At 32.9% G+C, this 13,288-nt stretch overlaps 2 protein-coding genes across 4 annotated transcripts; both read left to right on the top strand.

Annotated features, from left to right (window-relative positions):
• Nucleotides 1–649: 649 nt before the first annotated feature.
• On the top strand, nucleotides 650–1,662 carry LOC112323621 (uncharacterized). Of its 2 annotated transcripts, none has more exons than XR_002977076.2 (3): nucleotides 650–807; nucleotides 920–991; nucleotides 1,212–1,662. XR_002977076.2 is itself a non-coding variant. In XM_024582496.2 (3 exons), exons 1-3 carry the CDS (start codon nucleotides 714–716, stop codon nucleotides 1,564–1,566), a joined length of 489 nt encoding a protein of 162 aa, XP_024438264.1. In that variant the 5' UTR covers nucleotides 650–713; the 3' UTR covers nucleotides 1,567–1,662. The 2 variants fall into 2 exon arrangements, 1 of the variants encoding a protein (XP_024438264.1); XM_024582496.2 differs by having other exon boundaries at nucleotides 920–959.
• A 3,198-nt stretch (nucleotides 1,663–4,860) lies between these two features.
• On the top strand, nucleotides 4,861–12,338 carry LOC7496048 (linoleate 13S-lipoxygenase 2-1, chloroplastic). Of its 2 annotated transcripts, none has more exons than XM_024595874.2 (9): nucleotides 4,861–5,226; nucleotides 6,533–6,807; nucleotides 8,071–8,308; nucleotides 9,725–10,042; nucleotides 10,142–10,227; nucleotides 10,525–10,635; nucleotides 10,733–11,034; nucleotides 11,112–11,378; nucleotides 11,487–12,338. In XM_024595874.2, exons 1-9 carry the CDS (start codon nucleotides 4,920–4,922, stop codon nucleotides 12,244–12,246), a joined length of 2,664 nt encoding a protein of 887 aa, XP_024451642.1. In that variant the 5' UTR covers nucleotides 4,861–4,919; the 3' UTR covers nucleotides 12,247–12,338. The 2 variants fall into 2 exon arrangements, with proteins under 2 accessions (XP_024451642.1, XP_002297796.2); XM_002297760.4 differs by having other exon boundaries at nucleotides 4,861–5,271.
• Nucleotides 12,339–13,288: the final 950 nt, after the last annotated feature.

Below are 13,288 nucleotides of genomic sequence, written 5' to 3'. Positions count from 1 at the left end.
TTTATCTTATGTTATTTTTTTTTGCACGCACATTTTTCATTTTTATATTGGTTTATACTAATATCCCTAACTCTGGCGCTAGTGAATATTCAACTACGGATATTTCCAACTCTGGCGTTGGTAAATACTACGTAGGTATCAAAATAAATAAATTTAAATCATCATTTTTTTTTTATTCCTGACTCTGGCGCCAGTGAATAAACAAATAAAAATCAATTTATTTTTTACGCATGCGCATTATTTTTATTTTTATGTAGCTAAACAACATACAATAAAATAAAATAAAATAAATTTACATTAGTATTTTTATTCCTCACTCTAGCGTCAGTGAATAAACTAAATAAATTTATTTTATTTTATCTTATGTAATTTTTTTTTTGCTCGCACATTTTTTAATTTTTTATATAACTAAATAAAATACAATGAAATGAATTTGAATCGGTATTTTTATTCTGACTCTGGCGTTAATGTATAAATAAAAAACAATAAATTCATATTTATATTTTTTACATGCACAATTTTTATTATATATATTTTTTTTTTATTTACATTTTTGGGCCAGCCCGGCCTGGGTCACTGGCCCAAGCCAGTGACCCGGATATAGAAAAACAGATGCACGCGTGAAACAATTCCACGCGTGCATCAACAGTGCTAAGGTAATTAAATTACCTTCGCACTGTTCAAATGTTATTTGAACACAGAAGAGCAAAAAAATGGCAATGGAAGCACCTGTTTCTGGAGATTGCGAAGAAGGCTGCAACGCTGGTGTGAATGCTTTGGTTCGGCTGCTTTCCGCTCTTTCTCCCGGTATGCCCGCTGTCTTTTTTTTCAGTCTTTTGAGATGAACAATCTAAGAAGATAATGGGTATGCCGGTGTTCTTTGAGTTTTTTTTTATTCTGGGTTACTCTTTTTCTGCAGGGACGAAGAAGATAATTTCAAAGATAATGCTCCTCCTTGAGTACTGCACTCTTGTTCTCTCCTTCTTTCTATGTATTGCTTTTTTTTATTTATGCTCTGTTTCTTTTCTGTGGTTTTCTCGGTTTTTTGTCTCTGTTTTTGGGTTGATTTTTTCTTATTTGCTCTGTTTTTGGGTTGATTTTTTCTTATTTGCTCTGTTTTTGGGTTGATTTTTGCGTCCCTGTTCTGTATTTTTTTTGCTCCCTTTTATAGAGACCCAACGGATTGCTTCTAACCAGTCCTGCCTTTGCAGGACTGTTATCTTCCACGAACGAGATTACAGGCGAGAGACGTGGTCCACGATTGGATCGAACCCGTTGCAGATTTTCAGCCTATTGAATCGGGATGGAGAAGACGAACACGGCTGTTCCACCAGCAACGGCGGCGTTTCGGCAGCAAGGGATTCCACCAGCAACGGCAACGTTTCAGCAGCAATGGACATTTTCTTTTTGACCCCTGAACTTTGGAAATTCGGCAATTGGACCCCTAATCAATTAAAAATTTCTTTTAATTTTGCCCCTTTTGGATTAATTTCAATTAAATCCCTAAATTGGTACACTGTTTACAAAACAGTCCTTAATTCCTGGATTGTTCAATTTGGTTCTTAATTAATTCTTTTAATTTTGCCCTTTTGGATTAATTTCAATTAAATCCCTGAATTATAACACTGTTTACAAAACAGTCCTTAATTTCTGGATTGTTCAATTAGCCCTTAATTAAATCTTTAACTTTTAATTCTTTGAAAATTGATCAATTAACTCTCAAATCACATCCCCAAACTTTAAATTTTGTTATCTTAATTCCATTGTCAACTATATTTAATTTTTTATTATTTGTTCAAAAATTAGGTTATGACAAACAAGAGGGAACAAAGAGGAGATTTTTTTTAGTGGAAATAGAGAGAAAGGAACAGAAAACAGAAATGAAAAAGAAAAAAGAAGAACTAGGAGGGAAGACATAGTGGTAGAACCAGAGAGAGAGGAGGGAACGAATATAAACAAAAAAGCAAAAGAAAACAGGGGAGAACAGAGGTGGAAAGAAGGAGAGGAGAAAGAGTGAACGAAATAAAAGATATAAAATAGAAGAGAAAGAGAGAAGAAAGAAGAGTAGAAACAGAGCAGAAGAGAAAACACAGAGAAAGAGAGAAGAACCACTAGCCAAGCAGCTCCCCAGTCGCCACTGTTCCTCGCCGTGAACCTCTTCATCGCCACCAGCGAATGCCACTATGAGCCACCGCAGGTCAGCTTCTTCTCCTTCTTCTTTCTGCTACGCCACCCCCTGTCTCCACTGTTCTACATGTGAACAGTGGAGAGCCACTGCTCATGGCCAGACTGGGTCCAGCCCAGACCAAAATGCATTGGGCTGGGTCCAACCTAGTCCAAAAAATCCAAATCTTTTTCAGAATAACTTTCCAAAAATTTGTGGTTTTCTTGTGTATTTTATATCATTTTGATTAATATTGATTTGTATTTTTATATTATAAAGTTACAAATCCGATATTAAAATACTCGGTTTTCTCTGAAATGATACAAAAATTATATAGAAAACAAATTAGAAAAATATTTTTTTTTCTTGCATACGATCAAGTCTCTCAAATATAAAAATTCTCATATCATGTTTTCATATAACAAAAAAACATATGTCTTAGCATGTATTTTTTGCTTTAATAACTAGTTTATTAAAGTCATAAGAACTAGACCAATATTTTAAAAACTTTAAAAATCATTTTTTTTCCATATCCTCCCCCTCTCCGGTGTGCATCCCTTCTCTGGCTTTTATAGTCGAAGAATGGCATCTATTTTCCTTGATAATGAAGACACCCAGGACCGTTATTGCAGGATTAGTGATGCCAGGGGCGTCCGTTTCTCTGGTTTGATGAGCGGAAGAAGACGAGTGGTTCTATTTGAAATGGCGCTGTTCGATGTTAATGGCCATTTGTGTTTTGGTCCTTGAAGTTTTGTAATCAAGCTCCCTGGATAAACTTTAATTGGACCCCTGGAATTTAGCAACATTTACAGAATGGTCCTTAGACTTCAATTTCTTGCAGTTTTAACCCAAATCAGCCCCAAACTTTAGTATTTCTTCAATTAAGCCCCTGATTTCATAAATTAAACTAATTTCAAGTTCAATTAAGTTTTAAAACTTATCAATTCTTCAATTAAGCTCTTGATTTGATGAATAAAACTAATCCAAAGTTTAATTAAATCCCAAAACTTTCAATCATGATGTCCTTAACCTGAATTTTAATTTATTCTTTTTTTATTTTTTTTTATTTTTTTTCATCATCATTTTTTCATTATTTTTCAGTAAATAATAATAATAGTAATAATAATAATTAAAATAAAAGGTAAAAAAATGGGTTATGCCAATTCTGTTGGTAAAAAGTATCACGTCATCGCATGATTTGCCTTTTTGAATCCCACTGTAATACCATCTATAATTCCATCATTATATAATGAGGGATTATTTCTGTTGGCATATTTATGGGTGCACTTTACCATTAGATTTATTCTGTCGGTTAAGTCATTGGTAAATGTTACACGTCATCGTACTTTTCAGGCTTTTTTAATTCCTTTGTTTTCCACTATAATTCCCTCGATATATACCAACGTTTGTTAGTGTTTACTGATGGATATACCGATGGAAAATTCTATCGTAAAAATTTACTACAATATACCGAAGAAAAGTTTTTGTTGGTAATTCTGTTTGTATTCGTCAAATTTTTAATAGCGTATAATGGTAACATTTTTATACATAGAAAAAGGTAAACTTATACATTGTAAGTATTTTTTTCTTCTTTAGCTAGTTAAAATTTTCTAATATGTTTACAAGAATTTAAAAGGCAAATAATAATACAAAAATAAAATAAAATAACTTAGTTAGGTCATGGCCCAATCTAGCTACCCTTAGGCTCTCATAAAACAAGACCTGCAATGTCTATTTGACAGTCCATGTTCTGGCATGGTGCGAGAAATCCACGTGGCCAAACTCCTTTCAAGAAACCCTGTCATAAAAACTACAAAAAGTCCTTTATTATCAGAGCCTGAGTGGTGGGAAACGAGTGATGATAACTTGGAGCTATGCATGTGATTTCAATTGGAGTTAGGCTTGCCTCATCACGTGATGGCGACTACAAATGAAGTACAGAGTGAATTAACTCAAGCAAAGTTATTTTTACTTAATTTTGGTAGTGAATTTGTGTGAAGTCTTTTATTTTATTTCACATTTAATTGTGTTTTATATATGTTCTTAATATATAATATAAGAAAATTGAGTAGTGGGGGTGTTTTGAGAGTTATATTGGTATTTTTTTTGAGGTAAATGTCATTATGAGTGCATTCTATAATGATAATTGAAGTCAATATTGTCTTTGTTACAAATTTTTAGATGCTAAATCATTGTTTTAGTGCCATTAATAAATAAAGCCTTTCTATAGATCTATTTAAGATTAAGAACCATGCTAAATCATGCTAATTTAATTTAGTGTCACTAAATTAAATTAGCATGTATGTAGCTAAGTAATAATGATAATGATAATTAATTTGACGTGTCATTAATCTATTTAAGATAATAATTTCTATTAAAACTTTATACAAAATATTTTTGTAGTGCCAAAAGCTTCGGAGTTCGATTTCAAATTTTGATTATAACCTTTGTTAATATTAATTACTGATTTATTTGTTTCTTAAATTCTTCCTAATTTTGTCAAATTTTCAAATATTAAGCTCAACACTATAGTTGGATTAACATATACAAACAATTAGATATTAAAAAAAAATGGAAAAGTAAGAATAAAATTAATGTGCATTGCCTTACAAACAATCATACAAAACACATAAAATTTTTTTTGTCATATTTGTTTGTCCATGCCTTTAAAAACCATAGACACAAGCTAGTTGCCACCACTTCTTTTTATTGATACCAAGTAACCAGTTAGAAGGCTTCCTATAACCCAAAAACAATGTTGAAACCGCAGGTTTCTCGTCAACCAAACTCCACAAGAACTCACTTGCTTTTCCATAAGCCATCCATCCAAGGAAGTCGACATGCTTCTTTTTTTCTCAAATCAACTTCCAAATTCAATATTGAAGCTCAAAAACATTTTCGAGTTGCCTTTAAACCTAGCGAAATTAAAGCCATAGCAAGTGTCACAGAGGAGAGCACTGACATTAAAGTTAAAGCTGTTGTGACTGTAAAACAAACCATTGGTGGGCTCATAACAAGCGTAGGGATTGAACGAGGTCTCGATGACATTAAAGACTTGCTTGGTAAAACACTCTTGTTAGAGCTTGTTAGTGCTGAGCTTGATCCTAGTAAGCATTTAAACCATAACCTAGTTTAAAATCATTCTTCTTCTTCTTCTTCTTCTTCTTCTGCATATTATATTCTTTTTGAAAATGGATTTATGAACTCGGTTATTTTGTTTCTACTTCTTGCTATTTCATTTCAAATTTTCAACGTAAAATTATGGAAAAGAAACACAAATGCACAAAAGGATTGAAAAAACTGTATAGCATGCAGAACATAAAATTATAGGCAATGGTAATTTTTTCAATAAATCAACACAGTATGTCTTAATTAATTAATTAATACAGAAGAAAAGAGAAAGGTCAATACTTATGCCTCGACTTTTGGTACTATAATTAAGGTCAAGAAATTAATAAAAAGTTTAACTCGTGAGAAATCATGCACGACACCTTTTTCTTGGAATTCTTCCTTCACTTATTAATTAGAGAGATCCTATATCTAATCGCAGGGACGGATATAAGATGTGGCATTTGGGGGTGTAAGATTGTGTAATTTGTAATTAATATGAAAGCCCATTTCATAGAACTTGTTTAAAATTATTTGCAAAATTAGAGTGGATTTTGAAACTTTAAATTCGTCCCTGTCTATTCGTTTCTTTGTTAAAAAATTATGTGCATTGACATTTTTGTTTCCTTTTTCGTAACAAAGAGGGCAAAAAGGTACTGTTTCTTCTAATAAACATATTTCCTCTTTATATACAACCACTTTCGTAAAAAACAAAAAAACAAAATTAACATATTTCCTTTTTTGCAGGCTATAAATAAAAAATAATTCACAGAAAAACTCAAGGGTGGTTAATAATTGATCTTCTCTTCGCCTTAAACATATAAAGCATGGTACCAGATTCCAATTCATTAATATTAATAGAACCTTTCCTTCTATCACATTGCAAATGGGCCCATGTACAACATGAAATATGAAAAGATTGGCTGAAAATGATTACGAGAGCGTTTATAAACACGGATCAATTTATATTTTTATATTCTGATGATAATTTATGATTTTTATATAATATAACGCGATGTAAATAGTGTTCTTAAAAAAATTATTTATTTTACTAAAAATAAATTTTTTTATATGTTTTGGATCGTTTTGATGCGCTGATCTTAAAAATAATTTAAAAAAATAAAAAAATATTATTTTGATGCATTTCGACATGAAAAACACTTTAAAAAGCAACCACAACCATACTCCCAAACACGCTCACATAAAATTATTTGCATTAATGTTTTTTTTTTTTTCCTTTTGCTTTGTTTTTTCCTGCAGAAACGGAACTAGAGAAGCCAACTATTCAAGCGTTTGCACATCGAATAGGCGGCCAAGTAGTGGAGGGAGATATCAGATATGAAGCAGACTTTGAGGTTCCATTGAATTTTGGAGAGGTTGGTGCCATTTTTGTTGAAAATGAGCACCATAAGGAGATGTTTCTTCAGGACATAGTGCTTGATGGTTTACCTCATGGCGCGGTTAATATTACTTGTGGTTCATGGGTTCATTCTAAGTATGACAACGATCGTAAGAGAATCTTCTTCACCAACAAGGTCAGTATTAATTTGTTTTTATTAATTTTTGCAACAGAGGATACAACATTTATAGTCATTGCAAATGCGGATTTGTTTTTGCATTTTAAATATTAATTTTTAAATAATAATTTTTTTAAAATTTTTTTATTTTAAATTAATTTTTTATATATATTTTCAGATCATGTTGATATTAAAAATAATTTTTTTTAAAATAAAAAAATATTATTTTAATGCATTTTCGAGTAAAAAATACTTTAAAAAAAACCATTATCATACTTTAAAATTTAAATTTTACTAATGATATTCTACTCCCTATCTTATTTATTCTTATTAATTTGTTTAAAAAAGAATTTTTTTCAATAGTTAAATTAAAAATCAAATTGAATCTCAGTCATTGTAGCATGCTCTGAACCCTATATCTACAAGTAAATATTGAGCTATAAAACCAATTGAAGAAGATATTGTATTGATGTTATATATGTGGTTAGGAATGAATCATCTGTATACGTACGTGTGATCATTGTCATTGATTTTGACACTGTAGAATGAAATATCTCTTCCTCGGCAAAATTTTGCCTAATCCTAAATCTGACTGGGCAACAATTGATTGGCTTCTGAACGCCAATCTTGCGACCTAATGCTAGAATTTAAATGGTAGCTATGTTGCATGCAAAAGTATAGACTAGTATTTAAAGTCATCACAGGCATCATATCAAAGTAATTAACCTTGACTAATATTCTAAATCAATCAATTTATTTATTTTTTCAAAAAAGTTAGTTTTGAATATTTTTAAAGTGAGATCGGGTTTATCAACTAGATCCACCGACCTAGAGTTTACAACTATACATCATATCACTAGCTAGTATACAACCAAAAGCCCTTTGTTATCCTTAACTATTTTACTGATTTTCGACCATTAATGAGGAAAAATAGAACTTCTTCTTCTTCCCTCAGTATTGACAAAGAGTTCTTCTCTTTCAATTCAATTTGCCACTATTCTATAATTACATTTAAACCCAAATCCAAAATATTCGGAACTTTGCCAAGCTCTTATGTTTTAATATACACTTGTGTACATGTTTCAATTTTTCACTGATTCACTAGAAAACACATAATTTCTTGATACATGCCATGCTTCTCAAACATTTAGGCAGTTGAATAATAAACTTAAATTAATCTTCTCAAACATTTATTGTTATATTTGTCACTACACCAGCTTAGATTAATATCCTGCTTTGAGATTTTCATGATAATTGTGTGTTTATTAATTTGTGAAACAGTCATACTTACCCTCACAAACACCAAGTGGGATTAGAAGATTGAGAGAGGAAGAGCTCGTACTTTTGCGAGGGAATGGGCAAGGACAACGTAAAGCAGGGGATAGAATATATGATTATGATGTGTATAATGATATAGGTAATCCTGATAAAAAACCAGAGCTAGCTAGACCGGTGCTCGGCGGTAAAGAACATCCTTACCCTAGACGTTGCCGAACAGGACGACCACGATGCGAGACAGGTAAGAATTTATTCACAAAATTCGATTTTCATCATCAATACTTTCTATCAATGAGGAAAACAACTTAATTTAAAAGAAATGTGGTGGATACTAATAACTCGTAGTTAGATTCTACAGAAATAAAAATAACGAGTGATAGAAGAGTGGATTGTAGATTCTTAAATATTAAATAATTGGTTAAACACTGGAGTTCGTATAAATTTTTTTTATGATTTGTTTATGTATTTCATATTCTCTATCAAAAGATATTATCTTAGTAGAGTACTTTTAGAAGTTTCTCCACCACTAGATGAGTCGCCCTCAATGCTTGATAGTGATGGGCTCCATCCATCCAAGGACTGGAGTTTTCTTCTCATCATATTTTTTATAAGCCTAGAATTATGTATCATTGAGGAAAAATGTTACCATAAAATGAACACCATTAATGGTTAGCGAGTTATATTTGATGTGTGCATATTAGAGATGGGGAGAGTGCTCCCAAAATGGAAGCTACATAATTTTGGCGATAAAATGCCAAGTGGAAAACCATGGTGCCTCATTGCCTTTCGATTATGAATATGATAGTTATGGCAAGCAATTGTTACCTTCTGAAACGGGAATTGAGCCGGGCTGTGGTCCATTAACAGTTGTCAGATTTCCTTATGAAGAAAGGTGTGGTAAAGTTTACAGCATGATATATCTTCATCAAGGGCAGGCCATTATTTGGCAGAGTTTTCCAAAGGACCACTGTTTTGAGCCCCACAAATTGACTTGCTAAACATAGCTAATTAATAGCTTATCAGAATAGCGAAGGGCTCGCAATTTTCATAGAAAAAAACAGTGCCTCACAAAAGAGACAGGCCAATGACATTTTTATCTCCAAAATATCATCACCAAATACTGAATTTTGTCCTCGAACAAAATTAATTCCAAATTGAATCCCCAATCTATCTTGCACTCCTCAGTTAACCATACCCACAAAATGTTTTCCTTTAAAATCATAAAATTGACCAGTTTGGCTAAAAATGATGTCATTTGTGACGTGTAGATGGGGAATCCAATTGAGATTTTTTTCTTTGTTTAGGGACCCAGTTGAGAATTACGTGATAGTTGGGGTATAAATATGTCCATTTCCAAAGGAAAAAAAAAAAAGTGTGGCCCCTCCATATTCTGGCCATACTGGGAGATGCCTTTAGGACCTATAGCTTGTCTGTAGGAAGCTAAATGAAAGGAAAAGTTTTTTCTTGCCATCCTTAAAACTAATTTGTTCTAGTTTCATTAATAATCCTTGAAATCAATTAATTAAACTCTGGAGGTAATTAATGTGTTTATCGAAGATGTTGTATATTTTATTTTCAAATGATGGTGACAAAAAATCTATAGCTAATCATTTCGAAATAATTATAGTCTTTAACTATATGAACTTGTATCATGTAGATCCATCGTCTGAGAAGAGAGTTAGTGCCTTCTACGTTCCCAGAGATGAAGCATTTTCTGAAGTGAAGCAGCTTACCTTCTCTGCCAAGACATTATACTCATTGTTCCACGCCTTGATACCTTCTATAGGAAATGTTATTGATGATGCAAATCTTGGATTCCCATACATGACTGCAATAGACTCACTCTTCAGTGAAGGAATTGAAATGCCACCACTTACAAAAGAAGGGTTTTGGAAAGAAGTTATGCCCCGGCTTTTCAAGGTCATCGCTGGTGGAGGAGATGTGCTGCGATTTGAAGTCCCTAAACCAATGGAAAGTATGACACATTCTTCTTTGCTTCTTTTTTTTTTTTTATTTTAAAAAAAGAAGTTATTTGAGCTCACACATTGTTTCAAATGAGTTTTCGCATTTTCAGGAGACAAGTTCTTCTGGTTTAAGGATGAAGAATTTGCTCGACAGACTCTTGCCGGTCTCAATCCGTATAGCATCAAATCGGTTACGGTATAATATTGATACATGTTCTCCACACAAACACGCAAAGACACTTAGGGATTACCGTTTGTTTTTGAGGTTGCACCGCAGGTCCAACCTCAATCCTAAACAGGCGCTTAGTCCCAATTCACAATGTTTAGATTGTGTATAGTTAATATCTATCTTAGGATATAAAAACAAATACAGAATGGACATTGCATGACAAAATTATATTGATGAAAAGGAAAGAATCATCATGAAAATATAGTAATATGCGATAGTATTCATCCATGTTTGCTTAAAAAAACGTTGTTTAAAATTGTGCAGGAATGGCCACTAAAGAGTGAGCTTGATCCAGAGATCTACGGTCCGCCAGAATCTGCGATTACCTCAGAGCTATTAGAGGCAGAGATTGGAGGGGTAACTAGAGTTGATAAGGTAATTATCCCTCGATGAAATCATGCTCGAATAACACTGGGCATAAATAAATTCCGATCGATGCACTAATAGGGTGTTTGTGTGTAATAATATTCAGGCCATAAGAGAAAAGAAGCTGTTCATCCTAGATTACCACGATCTCTTGTTACCATTTGTTAGCAAAGTCAGAGAAATCAAAGGAACAACGTTATACGGGTCGAGGACAGTGTTCTTCCTAACCCCAGAGGGCACATTAAGGCCACTAGCAATTGAACTGACTCGCCCACCGATGGACGGGAAGCCTCAATGGAAGCAAGTGTTTACACCGTGTTACCATTCCACAGGTTGCTGGCTCTGGAGGCTAGCTAAAGCTCATGTCCTTGCTCATGACTCTGGTTTTCATCAACTTGTTAGCCACTGGTATGTGCCTAATAGTTCTCTATAACCAACAATTTTGAATTCCTTTAAATTGATTTTCCTTTCTACAAATTTTGCAGGCTTAGAACACATTGTGTGACAGAACCTTATATAATTGCAACGAATCGGCAGCTTAGTGTTATGCATCCAATTTACAGACTGTTACATCCTCATTTTCGATACACAATGGAGATCAATGCTTTAGCTAGAGAATCATTAATCAATGCAGGTGGTATCATTGAGACTTCATTCTCTCCTGGCAAGTATTCTATGGAGATCTGCTCTGCTGCCTATGATAAGCTGTGGCGGTTTGACCATGAAGCACTACCCAATGACCTAATCAGCAGGTAAGCATTAGCCTCCAATCTATGAATTCTCTCAAAAACATAAAGCAAATAGGAACTTTAGTTTTTGGTGTAAAATTCATTTCTTCTTCTCAATTTGCTAATTGCCAGGGGAATGGCGATTGAAGATCTAACTGCCCCACATGGCCTAAAACTTACAATCGAAGACTACCCTTTCGCCAACGATGGTTTGTATTTATGGGATGCCATCAACCAATGGGTTAGTGACTATGTAAATCACTACTACCCTGAATCAGGTTTATTAGCTTCCGATGCAGAGCTCCAAGCATGGTGGACTGAAATTCGGACAATAGGCCATGCTGACAAGAGAGATGAACCATGGTGGCCTGAACTCAAAACACGACATAACCTTATCGATATCATCACTACTATCATATGGGTGGCCTCAGGTCACCACGCTGCGGTGAACTTTGGACAGTATCCTTACGCAGGATACTTTCCTAACAGGCCTACCATTGCCAGAAAAAAAATGCCAACCGAAGACCCTACAGATGAAGAATGGAAACTTTTCTTGGAAAAACCTGAAGCAGTACTCTTGGCAACCTTCCCTTCAAAACTTCAGGCAACGAGAGTAATGGCTGTGTTGAGTGTGCTATCAAACCATTCTCCTGATGAGGAATATATCGGGGAGGGAATAGAACAAGCATGGGCAGATGATCCAATTATAAAGGCAGCTTTTGAGAAGTTCAGTGGGAGGTTGAAAGAGTTAGAAGGGATAATTGATGAAAGGAATGCTAATCCAAAATTGGTGAATAGACATGGAGCTGGCATTGTGCCATATGAGCTTTTGAAGCCTTTTTCTAAGCCAGGGATAACAGGAAAGGGAGTTCCATATAGTATTTCCATTTGAAATATGCAAACTTATCAAACTTGATTTTGATAAGAGACTTTTGTATCAAATGAGAAAAAAGTTGGATAAACAATAGATGTATCAGTTGATCACTTTTCGCTGAGTTAAAACATGAGTATTAAAAATTACATAATCTCAAACTCCTGTTGATGCATCAAGTAAGTTTTGGGTGTCATATTCTAGAATCATATATTCATAAATACAAAATATTAAGATAATTATTATAAATTATGATTTTTTTTTTAAAAATAGTTATAATCTTGATGCATTTCTTTTTTTATATAAAAAAAAATTCCTCGTTCTCAACAAGTAATCAATTTTCATTGAAAATTGAAAACTAAAAAAAAAAACTATAAATGAAAAACAAAATTAGTTTTTTTTATTACTGAACGCACCATAATATTTTCTTGGAGTAAAATTAAATGGTAGTGAGCATGTTGAGCCACGTACCAATAGTATCCCAAAATCAAGAGCAAAAGAGAGTGAACAATTGGTGAAACAAGCTACAAGAAAGGCGACGTAGAGGAAGACAATAGAAGAAACATAATGAATACAAGCAATACACATAACATTAAAATTTTAATTCAATTTTATTATTGAATATTTTTTTAAAAATAATCTGTTAAAATACAAGTTAAAAAACCTTATTTATACTAATTCCAAGCCTAAGTTGAATAAGAAAAAATAAAATTCCTAAATTGAATAAGAAAAAAAGTAACTTAATGAAAATAAAATTCCTAAACAAAACAGAAAGAATGAGAAACCATGAATAAATATTTTTCTAGACTAGATAGGAATAAATATAAATAATAAAACAAATAATTTTTAAAAAAATTCTCCTACATTAAAATGTTGATGATATAGTGAGAGAACTTCCGAATGTTCTTCAACATCCTGCAAAGTTAATATTAGATTCTTTAACTTGAAGAGAAATTAAGAAGGTTTTCAAGTTAGTTTTTCAAGGTTTTCGTAAAGAACTGTATCTTTCTATAGCGGTTAAGAAAAGTGATGGATGAAGCATTGAATTTTGCACTTGATTGGA

Source organism: Populus trichocarpa, chromosome 1 (assembly GCF_000002775.5).
Source record: "Populus trichocarpa isolate Nisqually-1 chromosome 1, P.trichocarpa_v4.1, whole genome shotgun sequence".
Taxonomy (NCBI): Eukaryota; Viridiplantae; Streptophyta; class Magnoliopsida; order Malpighiales; family Salicaceae; genus Populus; species Populus trichocarpa.
The sequence above is the reverse complement of the archived record's forward strand: the minus strand, read 5'-3'. Positions and strand labels throughout refer to the sequence as shown.